We start from the raw sequence: 18,457 nt of genomic DNA on the forward strand, positions 1-18,457 counted from the left end.
AAGGTGGGGTATTGCGGTATTGGGTCTTTTTCCCTGTAGTTGAAGAGCGAGAAGGAAGTTGAAAGTATAGAGGTTTCTAGAGAGAAACGACGAAAGGAGCTTGTGGTGTGGTTTCTTTCCATGTAACAGAAGAAAAAGTCCCTGAGCTGAGATGTATCGAAGAGATGGATAATTGGTGGTGAGTGCTATAGCAATTTAGTCGAAATTCGCATTATATGTATTCGATTCTCATATGTATTCTCAATTCATGAGCGATACGTAATCATTTATTAGTTGGCATGTAAGGATGATATATATTCAGCAGTAATAAGCATGTTGGATGTGTATCTCCTCCTTTGGATAATTCTAATTTTTATTTAATAATTAAATAAATTAATTTGTTATTGGTAATCCTTTTGTTTGACTTATATTAATTTTTTTGATTGTCTTCTTGTGTTGATGGAGGCTAATACACAACGCAATAACTCAACAATCGTAAATTTAATTGTTTTTATGCCCCTTCACCAAGCGACTCCGTCACAGCCCTCGTGTGCAGAAAATGACCGTGGTGTGATAAAAATGATCAAGAAAAACACGCAGTGAATTACCATGAAGTTGCCATTCATATGTTACGGTAAATGCGATTGATCACATTAATTTGCATAATAACCGGTCATGCATATAAACACACATATCACATCTACCACAAAACATATAACTATATTACAACCAAGATAACATCTAATTTTAAAATTAATCATCCACGTTTCTCTTTGTTACACGTGAAAAAAAGTTACAAGTTTTTGATCAAAAACATACGTAAAATACAACAGAGAACAAATAACAATTTTTTTAATAACGATTTATTTACAACATGAACTGAAGTCCCAGCTCCATGTGTTCAAATCTTGGATGAAGATTCAACATAGCCATATGCGTATGAGAATGAGTGCACGGCACCACAAGTTTATGAAGGAACTACATAATTGAGGCAACAAACAGTAAGATACGCAAAAAAAATTATTTTCATGTAAATGACGATAAACGAGGTGAATATACAGGGTGTCCTGTAAGTGCTAATACGGCCTTTATATCATCAACTATTCGTCGTAGAGGTACGATTCCAATTTAAAAAATGCTCAAAAGGCGTTCAAAAATGACCATGTACCAGTTTTCAGAGTGAAAATACAGTGTGTCGTAAAATAAAAAAATCTCAATTTTAAATGAAAGAAACAGTTTTTATGAAAGAACAGCAAAAACTAACGCTCCTTTGCCTCATTTATGCTGTCCTTCCCAAATTCTTCAATTTTTCAATTCGAATACCTCAGCGAATATTTCACTTCGAAACTTGGAATTTTTTTTGTTGGTCTCAGGAGAGACCGGGCAACAACTTTTTAATTGGAAGTCAGAAGACAGGGAAAATCGTATAAAAATTTAGATTTTTTTTATTTTGGTAGACGCTGCATATATTCACTCTCGAAACTTGTACAGGGTAATTTTTGAACGCCGTTTGAGCATTTTTTTAAAATTAAAACTATACCTCTACGACGGGCGGTTGATGAGATAAAAAATAATTAGCACTTACAGGACACCCTGTATATTATATGCATAAATTATTGGAGATAATTAATAAATAAGATATCATCTCACACTGAAGAGTTTAGCGCGACTATTTATATCAACAGATAGCTCAGCAATTGAAGTGGACACATAAAAAGAATTACATTCATATAGAGATTATACATAAAATAAAATATTGTGGAACTTTTGGTAGTAGAAAACTTAAGTCCGTTTCAGCTCAAATAATTCGTGAACCGTTGGTTATGGAAGTATTGTTTTAAGCTATCCGACTATACTAAAACAACAGTGCTCAACCTTTTCAAGAGAGCAAGCCACTCCGTTGAATTGAAAACGTGTCGCGGCACCTCCTAGAGATAGAAGGCCTCTGCAGTGTTTGCCATAAACGTCATTCAGACTACCTAGCAAGTTTGCCACATTTTGAAACACGGCATCCTATTTTGTTTCTTCTTATTTTGGCGTAGAATCTCCCTGATTGGCTCACAAATACTGCATAGTGATTGGGTGTTGGGCATAGAAATCGCCAATTCTGAGCCCGATCATTTCTTTTCCGTACAACGATGATACTGACACGAGCAGGAAATTTTTTTCCCTGAATATTCTGAGGGAAAATGGACTACTACTGTCGCGCGCAAGCACTGGACTGCATTGTATATGTATAGCTGACCAATGACTGTCCCAAGAGGTCATCAGGTGACGTCATGGCTCACACAAGCGGGGTAGCGGCAGACAGGGCTCTGGGGTCCATGTTGTTCTGATTTGGTGTTTTACACCATAAATGCACTGCAAAAAACCACGGCTATTTATTTTACATACATATTTGTATTCGATTAAATTGACCAGAGTTCTCCTCGGGAGGGGGGGGGGATTGTGTGGCAGATGCGGCCACACCGAACCCCGCGCTTGGAGGAGTCTTGCATATATGGTAATATAAAATAAGTTCATTTTTTTCATACAATAAAATAAGTTAGCTATGTTTCAACTGTAGAAATTATAATGATTATTCCAAATAACACAACCAATAAACGAGAATTATTCGCAACTCGAAACCCCACAGATCATTTTCACTATGGGCTCCGCGTCTGGTAATGGTGGCCCTGTAATTAACTTAATCCTGAGGGTCTACTAGCATTTTATTCTGGGCCTGAAATAAGCCTAATCAAAATTATCAAATAACTTGGATAATAATGCAGTTATTATAAAACCATAATTAAAGCGGTAGAGGGATCAAATGCAACCAATTTTTCAGCTAGTTTTTGGACCCTTAATACCTTGGTTTTAGTTATTTTTTCTTTCTTATATAAATTATATAAATGCCTTTTTATACTGCCTATTTTAGGCGTTTTTAGTGCCTTTTCACCTGCTTATTTCGACCATTTTTAGTGCCTGAACTTCCGGGCTCTAGTAATGATTGAATAATTGTACCGTTGTAGGCCTGTTGTTCTCTGTGGCGAAACTTTTTTAACGGGGAAATGGATTTCCATTCGCATTTCGAAGTTAGGAACCACAGAGCCGCGTATATAACCGAGATACAAAGTTTAATTTTTTATATGGTCCCCGTCCTCTATTTTCCAATTATAAAGCTGTTGCCCTGTCTCTTTTCTGAGCCCCTTCCCCCCACTAAAAAACCCTGTGCTTCTAAGTGCAATAATTAACTATGATATTTGCATTCACAGATCACTGAAAATGACGGAAAAACCTCATATAACAACGGAAATCTTGTCTTATATTTATACGCTGTTCTTTCCCTCATTTTCAGTGAATTTTGAATTTAAATATCTCAGCTAATATTTCACGCACTTTTGAACATGAATATTTTTTAATTGAGCCCAGAAGAGATCGAACAACAACTTTCTAATTGGACGTTAGAGGACAGGGAACCATATCAAAAATAAATTTTGAATCTCGGTTCATAACGGCCCATCTAGTGAAAAAAATTACGTATCTAAATCGGCCAATTTATTTGAAAATTTTTTTTCACTTGAAAGTAGTTTCTATAACCAACGGTTCATGAGTTATTTGAATTGAAATGGACGTGTTTCCACCCTGTACTTGAATTGGAGACCACTATCAGATAGACTTAGATCGGTTTAACTTAATTCCAAAAGGACAAACCATATCCATGCATACGAGTTTAAATACTGTTTTACTCGATTACTGGCCAATATACAAAAATATCACATTATTCACAGTGAGGTAATTTTAAGTAAAATTAGAAACTTAAACGTATTTTTGTAACTTGTACTTATTAAATTATTTCGCTTGCCATTGTGTTGCTTATTTGCTTAAAGGCTAATTACTAATATATTTGTGACTGACAGACCAGATTCAACCTCAGCTCAATGGCTAGAAGCTTATCGCCTTGGGCAACAAAAACAAATTTTCGGTTGTAGTAATTATAAACTATAATAAATTTAATTATTAATCCACTGCTTAAAACCGACTTCAAGTGCTTACTACTGCAATAAGTACAGGGTGGGCAAAAAGTTCGTAGAAACTTTAAAAATGAAGAAAAACCGGAAAAATAACAAAAATAAAAAACGGTTTGCAGGGTTAGGATTGCTAAAGTCACGAACTTTTTTAAGACAGGAAAAAAATAACTAAAAAACTAGCCGATAGGTGGCGCTTATACGAGCGACTTTGGTGGAAATATGCAAATGAGACGGTTAAAAGAACTTGCGCTCCTAATCCACAATCAGTTCACCGTTGTAAACTGTGTATGTGGACATGATGCACTCTGCCGTTGCTGGATTTGTGACTCGCCTGCAATGGTGGCACATGACCACCAGCTAACCACATGCTAACCCTGCAAACCGTTTTTTATTTCGGTTATTTTTCCGAATATTTTTTATGAATTTTTTTTATGAAATTCCGTTTTTATCAATTTTTAAAGTTTCTACGGACTGTTTGCCCACCCTGTATAAAGTGATTCGAATTGAACTGAGAATTCGAAGGTTATTATGATAATCGGACTTGTGAATTTGACAGAGGAACTGAATAATTGCCATTAAATAATGTAATATAATTCGAAAACACGGGTGTTTCACGAAGAGCATCCGAAAGGAATAGAAATTCTGTGGTTGATTCCAAAATTAATATTAAATATGAGGAGTGAGCAGCAAAATGATGGGAATTCAGCTGTAAAATATTAATTTAGAATCACAACCCCCTAGTTTTCATTCTTTTGAACACGCTTCGTGAAACACCCTGTATGTTCTCGGTTTACTGGAACTTAAGGCGCGTTTATACATGCTTCAAATAGTTTCGTAGATAACTAAATTTTAAGTCATCAAGTGCTCAAAAAACTGTCTCAACGTAAGTGACCAAGTAGTGAATGTTCGATGCCGGGCCACTGGCGCATGCGCATACAGCCTACTCAGCCGAAAAAATAGAATCATCTGCTTGTCTACTTGACAACTAAACAACTCGGCGTGTAAACGGCCCCTAAACGTCTGTATACATTTTAAAGCAGTTAATGACTTGAAATTTAGTCAACTACAAAACAACTTGACGCGTGTAAACGGTTGTTTAAACTAGTTTTAATGAAACCACGAACTTTGGTTAACCTCGGAAAAAGAGCAGATATCTTCTTATTGTCCATCAGGATGAATAGAACAGTAGTCTCTAAAGATGTATAGAGTAAGTTGATATTGGCATGCCTCTTTGAATGTTCAACCCGCTAATATTTTACGCATTAAAATCACAGCTATTAATGTCAAACCTACCCTAATTGATGATGTGTGACGATGATAGAATGCCGGAGAATCAGACTTCAAATAACTATACGTCATTCTTTCAACAGGCTTTGGAAAGTCCATATTAGCTCGAAATCGGTCTCGCCAAAATTCGCACCTGTGGTTTGGCCGCAGTTTGATTTTTTCTTCTAGACTGAATTCGAGATATGCCGGGTATTCATAGCTGTATTTTGGCCATCGCAGTTCTTTTGGTATATTGGGATTTCTAAAAAAAAAAAAATGATCAGAACTACATACACTTACATCATAGTCAATATTTATGGGCATAAACGAAAAATGTGGAATTTTTGACATGAAAATGTTTGTTCTTTAGAATATTGAAATTACTTATGTTCTGACTGTGCTTTTTATGGTATCCGGCTACCTTTCTTGGCACGTTTCTTTGAAATGGTACTGGAGTGAACTTTAATAACACTTTTTGATAGAAAGTGCCTCAAAATGGTGGAAACAATAATAAATTTTGGACTACCTATGTCATTTACTGTGAAAAAGTCATTTCTACGTTAAATTTTAATCGAAATTTATGAGAAATTTATTCGAAACACGATTGTAAAAAATTCTAAGAATAAAATGTTGTGTTATTTTCACAGTACATACAACCAGTGATGATGCAGGTTATGAACGAAAATTTAAATGATTGTATGGTATGCTCATAAGTTACACTCAGATCTGTTGATGTACGTGTGAATTTTTTGAAATTTCATTTAACATAGACTATCATGTATAAAAAATACTGTAATTAGGGCAAATACATGTGATAGATCTTAGATTTTGTTACCAAATCCATACGTCAAAATATCATATTAAAATTCTCTAATGATACTCCCTAAATAGATACAATAACAGATAGATAATGCGCCTGCATTATTAATAATTTGATAATCATGGAACCCTGTCCATGATTATCAAATAAAGTTATTAGAATCGGTTCAATATAGATTTTTAAAACGTAGGTATGTACATGTATTTAGAAAAAGTCGGTGCTAATTATGATGTCCTTTCAGGTACATTTTCACGCTCGTTATTTCACGTTGTGAACCTAAATTATCACAGCGATTTTTTATTAGTGTATTTTTTCCATAAGTTATTTCATAACAAGTATATTTGTAGGCAAATTTCATGTGCAGCTAACATTAATGCACCGATGTATCGCACTGGGTATTAAAAATTGTGTGCAATCAGAAACTACAGAACAAATATTTGTAACTATGATCCTATTAAGCGATTCTGCAAATAACAAAATTGCTTAGAAACTTGGCACATTGATATTTTTCATTCTCCTCTAATGAATTTCAGAAATCATGTATTTTATCTGTAAGATTTCATGTGTTCTTTTAATATCAATTTTTATATAATTTTTTTTACATATTATCAATTGTATATACAGTCGAATCCTATTTTAACGAATACCGTTATAGCGAAAATCTTTTTTTAACGAACACTTTCCTAATCCTCCAGATAAGTTTACATAAGAACAATGCAGATACCTGGAATGCCTTTAAAACGAAATTTCGTTATAACGAAGTGATTTCTCCGGTCTCCTGGAGTTTGTTGTCACGGGATTCGACTATATATATGTATATACACACATATTTAATTGTATTGAAATTTTATATATTGCTTTTATATATTTTTATATTATCGATTTTTATTCATTATTTAAAAAAATTATTTTTCGTGTGAAGTATTCTCAATTTTTATTCGTTTATTTCATTCATTTATAATATTTTTATATTCATCTGATGTATATTGACCCCATTTTTATATATTCCTCTATTTTATTCTTTTTTTTAAATTTTTATATTCATATGACGCGTTATCTATTTTTCTGTGTTTAGATTAATTTTTTCATTTACATTGTCTATTGTTTATTTTATCAATTTCTAACATTATTTTTACTGGTTTTATTTTCCCCCAACTGTAAATGGATTATTTCTGTAGTTGGAATGATGGTAAATAAATAAATTGGTAAGTGTTGTAATAAATCAGTTATTGTAAATAAAAATGCATCAATATTGTAAATAAAAATGCATCAATATTGTAAATAAAAATGCATCAATATTGTAAATAAAAATGCATCGATATTGTAAATGAAAATGCATCAATATTGTAAATAAAAATGCATCAATATTGTAAATAAAAATGCATCAATATTGTAAATGAAAATGCATCAATATTGTAAATAAAAATGTATAAATAGAGGACGTTATAGAGAACGATAGTCATAGACTATAATTTTTAACACTAAACATTCACTGCGGTGAATTCTACTGCATTCTATTCTTCATGCTACACAGGATAAAATTATTCGCTTTAACGAATACTAATCGTATGGTTAGTTATAATATGTATAAATTGATTGGAAGAACGGAAAAATGCCTTCTAAAACGATTTTAAAACTTCACGTGCGTTTCGTTTTTGTTTCTACCCAATTAGCTTTCATGTCACGTATCGTTCAGTTAAATTCATTATCAAGAGCATTAAACACCATACGCATATTCTTGTCGCAAAATTTAAATATGACCATGGCCGAGGTTATTTTATTCATTTTTTGTAAGGAAAATCCTGTTCTTTGACTCGATTTCTGTTTCAGTCGAGTTTCATGCAGGAAATAAAAAAAACAATAAAATGAAAGTTTTCACCGCATTTATGAAAATGTGAACTTGTTAGTGTCGCTCGTCACGTCAATTTCCTCAGGTATCTAAAATGCTCTGCTCGGGAAAGTAGACATTGAAAGTGAAGGTGAATTTCTGAAATAAGCAGGTTAACTACAAAAAAAGACCTTATTCAACGTCACGTCGTTTAGAAGAAGAAAGCTTGCCCTTCACACACACACACACACAGTATACGACAAATATTGCTTTCTTCGAAATAGCAAATTTTAATAATTATTCAAATCGAAATAAAAAATTTTAGTGCAAAATCTCGATGAATTCGATTCAAAAGGTCAGCAATGCCGTCCATTTCTAAACAAAAGTAAATTCAATAAGAAAAAAATTGAAGCAAATACTTTTCGGGTGTTTCCATAATTACCATTTCCGCATTTTACTGGCGAACCGTTTATACTAGAGGCATATCGCCAACCCTCTGTTTACGAACTTAATTCGTACATAAAGTCCGTTCATAAGCCGAATTGTTCGTAAACCGAAATAATTTTTCTCATAAGAATCGATGTAAAAATTAATTGATTCGTTCCTGGTAACCTGAAGTTTTGCGGTGTGATTTTTTTGCACCAGCTCCTGTGAATAACGCGAAACTTATGACAATCATTAAAATAATAAGTTACAGAAAAATAATCACAGTATGAAAGAAACGAAATGAAAGCGATGCTAGAGCCATGTCTGGTTTCGTTACTATCATTTATAATGCCAGTGTCAAAGCCCTCAAAATCTCTGCGCGCAACACAATATGGCCACAATAACCTCCAAGCCAAATTCATAGTTCTGTAAGATATTTGCTGCCAAGCCTTGTCAATGATAGCAAATGCAATACCCAATTTGCAATGCACAATATTAAAATATAGTTTCGAGAAGGCATTGAGTGTGTTAGTTTTATTCCAAAAACTATTGCAAAACATTCTTGAAAAGGTTCTCTGATGTAGAGCTTCTGGAAGTTTGAATGATCTGCTGATCCATGTGAACATTACTCAGATGAAATCAAATCTTTCAACTACCTCTTATTCTCTCAAATAAAAAAAAGGTCACGTGACCACAAACTTCTGAAAGGCTATCCTCGAGATTCAGTCCTTATTTTGTGTGTTCGTAAACCGATTTGTTGTCAACCCGAGCAGTTCGTAAACCGAAGGTTGACTGCACTTCTGATTGAAAAAAGTATCCAAATAACAGGTGGACCTCAGATAAGGCGTTCATATTGCAATGGGTTGTATAGTTATGAAAATATAAAAACTAACTTTTTATATAGTCACCTTGTCGTCAAAAACCCAATAAAAAAGTTGTTGCCCTGTCTCTCTCTTGAGGCCAACAAAAAAAAAATCCACGTTTCCAATATTCACTGAGACATTTGAATTAAAAAATTGGGGAAAAGTTGAGAAAGAACAGCACAAACTAACGGACAACGCTTCTTTCCCTCGTTTCTCTCGTTCTTTCCTATTTTTTGAATTCCAATATCTCAGTTAATATTCCACTTAAAAACGTGTAATTTTTTCTTGGCCTTAAGAGATACAGGGCAACAACTTCCTTACTGAGTTTTTGAAGACAGGGCCCTCAAAAAGGTAATTTTTATATTTTGATAACTACACAACCCCTTCCAATATGAATGACTTATCTGAAGTCAACATGTTATTTGGATACTTTTGCTAATCAGACGTATGCCTCTAGGATCAACGGTTCGCCAGTAATAATTTGCGGCCAAGGGACTTGAATGTTCACTTTATATGTACAGTTCGTCTCAAAATTTTAGACACTATAGACTTTTAACGGCGCCATGGATACGTTTCGAATTTTGATTTCATTTTTGTTTTTGCTTGTGATCAGAATGCAAAAGCCTATTTAAACTTCGGTCATTGTTGAGAAAAATAAGTTTTGGATTTTTTAAATTCGAAATTGTGAAAAATAGCTGTCTCAAAAGTTTAGAAAAACTTCCGATTATATGGAAATTTCAAAAATTGTATCTATATGTCGTATCAGAGACGTGATAGTATAAAAGTGGGAAGCTATTGGCATGGGCGGAGATACGCCCCCCAGCGTCAAAGGTGGAGTCGACTAATCTAATGTATATGTGTATATATGAATTGACATCATCACATCATCATCGTGTCCCCCAGCAATAATGACCTTGCCCCCCCCCCTCAGATTTTCAAGTCTCTCTGCGCCTACGGCTACATCGTACTGGTTTTCATTTAAAAAAAAATTCCAAAGTCGTCGCATATTTTGTACGATGAAATCCTTGATTTGAAACCTCATTTGATTTTTACCTCAAACCTGATTTGTACCTCATTTGAAAGCAAAAAGGAAGTCTGTAAAAGGCATTACTATTGCTTTGAGCAGGTCGAAATGAAGTATCTGACGTGTATTGACCCAACGTGTGTCCCAAAACCTGGTTGTGGAAAGCAACACAGTACAGGTTTACGCGGAAACAAAACTGTTGGAAGATAGGCGTCAAACGCAAAAAATGATCTAGCATGAAATTATGAGAGATACTGGAGTGAAAATTTCAACTGATACAGTTCGTAGGCAGATCAAAGAAACTTGTATTTGATTCATATAGGAGGGTTAGGAAATTGCCTGTCACAAGGAAGCACCACAGAGAGGTGGAGAAGAGAGACTGAAACCGGCACGAAATCATGTTTTATAGAGACGAATAGCTCAGTAACATATTTAGTGGTGAAAAAAAAATGGAACTATACCATGTTCCAGACGGATATTTTCAGCAGACAGTAAGGTAGATCTTCGGTAATGGTATGGGTAAATGGTATGCCTGTAATTTTTGTAAATCTGAATTTTCTCTAACCGTCTGAGAGACAGAAGTTTTTTGCATTTTCGATACTATAAATATTCTAAATGTTATTTCGCGGAAATAGTTTTTTCCTATGAATGTAGAAATGCTTCAGGTGTTATTCATTAAAGGGTACTAATAATATTTTACTCGCCGTATTTTTCTTGTTATTATTAGAGAAGTGCATTATATCGAAACTTTTGAGACGGACTGTGAAATCTATTCGAAGAAAGAGTGGGGGGAGTTCGATTGGGAAACCTGAAGGTCACCTTCCGATAGATTGACGTGAAGTTCAACAGGTGAGAGAAATTATTTAACGACAAGGATTGTATTATAAACGATTTTGAAGATAAATATTCAGACAGCCAAAAACAGGTTTCAGTGAAATTGAATTAGCACAAAAGTTTCAGGGGATTATGTTACATAAATGATTTTTCATCGGTGTGTAGCGTTTTTCTCTATTAAAATAAGCAATTCACCTTGACTTTTGAACCATTGTGATAACATTGGATTTAATTTGAATACATTGCGATAATTCATTTTCATTCCCGAAAGTAAAGTGACATGTGTTATGTAATATTACGTAGTGACATTTAAACAACATTTGGGAAAGGTAGTAAAACGAATGATAATTTATGAACTTAAAGAATCAATGTTTCATACATAAATAAGGAGCTTATTTTCAAAAGGGAACATTTCCACTTTTGCTACATTTACAGTAGAAGTAAAAAAGTAGAAAATATCCCAATAGGTAGCATATAGGAATGGTAGAAGAATGTTCAAATAATATGTTTCTCTTGGTTAACATTCAAGGGAGTCATCTACATTTGAATTCTGAAAATGTTATCACATTTGATTAAAATTTGAGCTGGTCAAGTCGGAAAAATTGGAAATTTCTACGTCACATGCTGATTTCAGCAGTTCTTTTCCGTCTCATCATTAACATATAAAAAACACGATCATTCTACAGTAGAACCTCCCATAACAGACACTCCTGTTAGCGGACACCTCCACGGACACAATTTCGAATTACATCGACGGGACTCAATATGTATCTTACTTTCCATTAACGGACACTCCTCGTTAGGGGGAAAAATTTTCTGTCCCACGGGTGTCCGTTTTATCGAGAGATTCTACCAAAAAATATCAAAGTGAATGAATGAGTTTTATATGTTCCCTTTTGGTAGAAATGACTAACTTTACATTTCAATGTGAAGTTAGATGTTATTAATTTGAAACAAATAAAATGTGAATCTCCAACACATTTCATCAGACAAGCAATTCGGCACTCCGTCTATATGGTGGGGATTCATATACACACACATAAACTTTGATACCTCCATCGCGGCCAGTGGTAGGTGCTAACGAAGTCCGGTGAAACTCTAGCTGCCCACGGAAAGTCAAAAGCCAGTGTGTGGGACTGATAACGAAATTGCTTCTCACAGCCACGACAAAAAATTTTCAGATTTTGTTGATTCTAATTTTTTTCCCGTTTTTATATATGCTATATTTCAGAAAAGATAAGTAAATCACGGAATAAAAAAAAGATAACCAAAAGTTAGCCAGGAATTCAGTGAAAAGAAACATTTTTCTAATGACCCATGTCTGAATCAAACTTCAAATTACACTGTTCACAAAAAAAATCATGTTCCCAAGAAAATTTGATTGGTTTTAGGTGGTACATCGGGGCTGCTGATTTGAAAACTGGTGTTGGTTTTGCCGAACTGGCTCTAGTTATTTGTATAGTACATACTCCCAACATTTCAATATAGTTTTCAGCCACTAATTTTAGTGTAGAAGTTTTACTTTCAATTTTTTATTTATTTTTCTTTTTACTCAACATATTATTATATTTATATCATGATCAGACATCAATGGTCTTCATTTATTGATATTAAGTTTATTATTGATTTACATTTAGCCACTTTGAATGTGATTTTTATGCTGCTTATGTATTACTATTGCAATTTAATTTTTACTTTATCCCGAAACTAGAGCCAATCTGACAAAACTAATACCAGATTCGGAATCAGCGTCTCAAAATCACTGAAATATCTTTGCCAGTGATTTACTGTATTTATTTATAAGGCCGGGATTACACTATAAAAGTTTGATAAAAGAGTTTTTGCAAAACTTGAAAAGAAAAACCAACCAATAAGCCTATTGGTAACATTCACTCGAATGTAACCGATACGCTTATTGGTTGCATTTCTTAATTTTTATAAAAGAACTTTCTAAAACTTTTGTAGCATAATGCCGGCCTAACGCACAGTTCCAGTGTAATTTGCATCAGGAATCAACATCCCAAAATCACTGAAAAATCTTTGAGAATAAAATCAGTGTTGAGCAGTGTTACCCAAAACATTAGGGGTAATCCAATTAAACAGGTAACTTTTTTCAACATTAAAATGAATAAGAAACTCAGGGGGAGACTTCCTAAAATTCGAATTAAGTCGGTATTACACTATAAAAGTTTGATAAAAGTCTTTTTATAAAACTTTAAAAACTCAACCAATAAGGTTATTGGTCACATTCTAGAAATTACAACCGATGACCTTATTGGTTGCATTTTTCAAATTTTATAAAAAAACTTTTATCGAACTTTTATAGTGTAATCCCGGCCTTAGGCAAGTTCTCCTGTATGTAGCAAGTTTAGGTTACGTATAACTCACCCAGTTTTTGCGAATGTGACAAATCTACTCATAATGCGACGGCTGAGTTCTTTTTCTTCTGCCGTGTAATTGGATTCAGTCCTGAGTGGTACACCAAAAACGTACATGAGTTCAGCAATATGAGTGGATCCCATCCAATCAGCGGTAGGTTTTTGACTAGATATATGTGAGAATACGTAGAAGTAAACGTTATCGGCTTTCAAGGAGTATAAGTCAGCGAAGAGAACTGTGGTGCAGCTGATCAAAAAATCACCGAGAGCATCATATACGGCTTTCCTATAATCTCTGGTCTTCAGTCGTTTTATGTAGTAATTAGCGATTTCTCTCTCATTCTTTTCGCCAAGATTTTTAAATATTCCTAATATGAGTGAATACGCTAACGACCTGCTGATTGTTTCGACGCTACCGAATCCATTTCTACCGAAATATTCAGGAAGTGCCACTGCAAGAAAAAACGAACCCTCGTCTTCATTTATGCCCATAAGTATATCTTTGTTTTTGAACTGCTGACGTTTCAATGCGTCTGATGTTTCCAGAGGCATTAATTCGTCACCATGAATAGGATAGAATGACAGCTGTGTTGTCCTTTTTACTACTCCTTCTGCAGCCGATATCTCTGATGCAGGTAACGATTTTAGACAACTTATTACTTTTTCAGGATCAGTAGTGATATTTACTCCATCTTTTGCGCACCCGGTCAGGACTGCTATTGAGTTTGATATTTTGACTTGAGATGTAGGTGACTCAAAAAAGAGAGGTGTAAGTGCCGCTCCACTTTCAACGATTACTCGTTTGAAGAGATTTTGAGCGTATGGAGAAAGCATAATACCACTTATTGTCATACCACCAGAGCTTTCTCCAAACAATGTTATCAGACGATTGTCTCCATTAAAAACCCCAGCGTTTTCATTTATCCATTTCAGAGCTAATACTTGATCATAAACCGCCATATTACCTTTGGCTCCATCTACGGATGCTGTTAAATAACCAAAAGCACCGATTCGGAAATTGAGAGAAGCTACTACGATGTCTCCATACGATGCTAAAATTGCTCCATCATATGGGTCCATATCAGAAGACCCCAAGTTGAATGCTCCACCATGAATAAAAACCATGATTTCTTTCGGTTTAGAATTTCTAGTATTCGAACGTGGTACCCAGACGTTGAGATACAAACAATCCTCAGTCATATTTTCTATTTTAGGAGTGTAATATGTCTCATAAGATATGTTTTGATAACATGGTGGTGGTTTCATAGTGGCATTGTAAATATCGGACCACGGTGGAATCGGAACTGGTCTTTGGAATCTAAGTTCACCAATAGGTGGCAAAGCATAGGGTATTCCGAGGTAAGCATCCACTTCAGAGTCCAGTGCAGATACTATTACACCTCGAACTGCCCCAGAACTTGTTTGTAAAATTCTACCCTCCGTTTCACTTTGAACGAATGCACTCATAAATGTAAGGTACAACATCAACAGCCCGATTCGTTTTAATTGTGCAATCGACACCATACCTGAAAAACCAAGAGAGAGAGAGCATTATATATATAAACTCGGTAAATTAATAAATACAGGTTAAATGCTTTTCCCTAGTCCTGAAAAAAAAAAGACACAGACATTATAAAGGATGACATTTGTTACCTGACGAAAGTATGTAGTGGAAAGTTTTTATTTGAAAGTCACACAAAAATCTGAGCAAATACAAAATAATATAAAAACCTTGTTATAAATTATTAAATAGTAGAATAACATTTTTTGACTTGTACTTAATTTCTTCTTCCACATAACTTTCTATTTCGTGTTTTAAAATTGAATTAATTAAAAATTCATTGATTTTGAAGTAATTCAAATTAAATTATATTAAATAAAATAAAAATTAAAAAATTCAAACAAAAAAATTATTTTGTATTTTTGTTAAATTGGGTTGTAATGTCATTAATATATATATATATATATCCATATCTCCAAATTCAAACTCAAGTAATTTTAAATATACATGTATTACCTTTAACACTCGCAGTGATTAATTTTTTTCATATTTTCTTCTACTGGTTCAAAGGAAATTCTGAATAAAATTAATCTTACCTAATTCCAAATCTTTAGATGGACAACTCAACTCAGTGGTACGTAAGTCCTTCTTAGATTGCTTTGGATGCAATTTCAGATTAAATGAACCATTGCATAGCTGTTTTTCCAAGTTCTTCGAAATCAGCTATAGTTAAGCCTATATTTAAATCCGGAGATCAGAACGATTTCAACAACTGTAGGCATTTTTCGCTTTTACTGATTTTTTCCTATAATTTTGAAAAAGTTCTGAAGTCGAGAATTTTTAATTTTCTGCGTAATCAAAATTTCCCCAAACAGTTCAGATTTATTCCTAACAAAAACATTGAAACTGTTGCAACTGAATTGATTTAATTTACAATTAAATATTTTTCTTGTTGAAAATAATGATAAATCAAAAATAACTGTTTTTATATTTCTCGATAAAAGAAAAGCATTTGATAGTGTAATCATGAAGTACTACTTTCTGAAGATTGTTACTTGCCTCAGAAGTAATAGTATGGATATTTTTTGAAATCTCATCTAAATGGGAGAAATCAGAGAGTAATGCGACAATTATATTAGTAATCACTGAATTTTATAAGTATTACAAGCGTGTACCACAGGAGTGTGGTGGCTTCTGCTGTTCATGCCCACACGCACCAATATCAATTGGCAATGAACTCCGAATGAATTCGCATATGGTTCTCAGTAAATAACCTTCAACTAAATTCAACAAAAACTAAAACTATAAATTTTTTTCTACAATCCTAGACTTCAGCTTCCTTTGAGTATCACTTATCTTGTTTTGACTTGTACAAATGATGATTTGTGTACCTGTCCCAATCTGTAAAACCTATTACATACTTAGGAGTGCTATTGTATTACCATTTAAAATGAAAATCTGAAGTTAAATACCCCTTAAACTAAACTCAAATTTACTTTGTACAATGTTTACCATCAAAAATTGCCTGCTCGATTATATGTGTTCATAAGTAAATTGTTTGAAATTTTGTATGTTTTTTTAAAATCTTTTTATTATTTTGCATGTATTTACATCATAATCAGTGTGTGTGCAATCTGAAGTTAATGTTTAACTGTATATTTATTGCAACTCCCAGCACGGGTCATCAAACCCCTTGTTTGCTTTTGTGTTTTTTATGATGGAATTATGAAATAAAATTCAATTTTAAAACAAATTGTTTCGTGAAATTTCATACTATTGCTTAATAATTAAAATGAAAAAAAAAACTTGAAATTTTATAATATTTATAAATATACAGCAATAAATATTATTAATTAAACAACATGGCGTATTTTAATTATTTTTCGAATCTATGTACATAGAAAAAATAGAAGTTCATTATTAAGCGACCCTACTGTACATAATCATCCTTTAGTAATTTATCTAAATTCTATTCTGCGGTCACACAAAAATCTTTAACGTAATGAAATCGTACTTACTGAACGCAATATCCATTATAAAGACTTAAGGAGACAGTTCAAACCACCGCAGTGGTCACAAAATGTGTAAATAATTTCAGATTCGTAAGTTCAGGTGCTTTTCCTTTCTCTTCCTTTTCACTTAAAATTGTTTTCTTTTCCCACGTTTCTGTTGTTTTGATCTCTTCGACCAATAGGACAGGTTGGGTAGCTAGATGACACTAACTACGTCATTAGTCGATTGTTACGTCACTTCCAAAAATCTCTCAAACATGACTCGACAGGGAGACTCGCAGTTTTAGTCCAGATCAACAATCCCCCCTTGATGACCTTGCCTTTGGTCCATGTGATGTTAACCTTCCTCAAAGCGATCACCGGTACGGAAGAAAGAGTTTATCATCCCAAGGACAATATATATACCTTATCAAATGGGACCTCATCCACGTATCATAAGCTAGTAGCTTCTTCTGGTAGATTACAGAAATTACATGATTCTGTCTCTCTCTTCCCCCAAATAAACTTTAAAACTTCTCTTACATACCAATGAATGAAACAGAGAGAGCCGTACAAAAACAATTATCTTTCTTAACTCGATGTATAAAAATATGATAGAATTTCCCGTTTTCTTTATCCAATAGGCTTACCTTGAGAAAAGAAAATATTCTTCATAACACCAATGTTTTATTACGGATTACACAAAGTTGTTCGATGGAAAAAATTGATAAAAACATGACCTTGACTAATGGATCATACTAATAATATCAGGGTGGTAGTGAAATACATAATAACGTCTTTGATTTTGCATTGTTCTTCTTTTCTCTCTGAAAAAATGTTGCTTTTAAAAGAGGTATTTAAAGCAAAAATATCGCAACGTTATCTTCAACTTGGACTAAAACTTTCCCGCTTCCTTGACATTTTCTTTCAAATATTGATTGAAGCCACTAAAATGCAATTATGCAATGTTCAATGTATTGTAACCGTTGATTTACGAGACGTAAAAGGAACATTAATATACCAGAATAAGTTTGGAATATATTCAAGGGAAAACTTTCATGAAACTTTCCCCGATATTATATACAGTAGAACCTTGTTAATTCAAACTTGGTTATATCAAATTTTGGATAGTTCGAAATTTTACAAACTCCCCTTGAGAGTTTTCTCATCAAATTTAATGTTAAAATTTCTTGCTTAATTCGAAATTCTTTCCAATTTTTTTGGATAATCCAAGTTGGAGGGGAAAAAAAATCGTGATTTTTTTTGTTTAAGCAAGTTTAGCTTAGAAAATTTCTACAAAAACTCCGACTTTGATTTTCTCGTTAAAATTGTTAAACAATAAAACTTTTAAGGCAAATAAGTTTGAAAATTCTGTTTTTCTCTACTCTGTTTTAATTATGCAATTTAATGTCCATTTTAACTTTTTTCAGTTGGAGTGCATCGAGACTGTGTACCACTTGATACTGATTATGTTTCCTCAACCTACAGATCAAAGTGTACTATTCAAAATCTAAATCTTTTTCGTCGTCATTGAGAG

The 18,457-nt window shown here is 33.5% G+C and overlaps 1 protein-coding gene across 1 annotated transcript; it reads right to left on the bottom strand.

Moving 5' to 3' along the window:
• Positions 1-804: 804 nt before the first annotated feature.
• LOC149072435 (acetylcholinesterase-1-like) lies at positions 805-17,045 on the bottom strand. Its single transcript, XM_089246394.1, has 4 exons — positions 16,948-17,045; positions 13,439-14,954; positions 5,283-5,517; positions 805-957 (listed from the first exon to the last, which is right to left on the bottom strand). The coding sequence occupies exons 1-4, from the start codon at positions 16,961-16,963 to the stop codon at positions 847-849; spliced, it is 1,878 nt and encodes a 625-aa protein (XP_089102520.1). The 5' UTR covers positions 16,964-17,045; the 3' UTR covers positions 805-846.
• Between the last annotated feature and the right edge of the window lie 1,412 nt (positions 17,046-18,457).

Source organism: Pholcus phalangioides, unplaced genomic scaffold (assembly GCF_987345545.1).
Source record: "Pholcus phalangioides strain wild (caught in Gottingen) unplaced genomic scaffold, Ppha-v1.0 ptg000017l_1, whole genome shotgun sequence".
NCBI classification, from domain to species: Eukaryota; Metazoa; Arthropoda; class Arachnida; order Araneae; family Pholcidae; genus Pholcus; species Pholcus phalangioides.

Coding starts and splice junctions, on each gene's coding strand:
- LOC149072435 (XM_089246394.1), bottom strand. Junction 5,518..13,438: donor GTCACATTCGCAAAAACTGG/GTGAGTTATACG, acceptor TTTTTTTTTTAG/AAATCCCAATATACCAAAAG. Junction 958..5,282: donor GTCACACATCATCAATTAGG/GTAGGTTTGACA, acceptor TCAATTATGTAG/TTCCTTCATAAACTTGTGGT.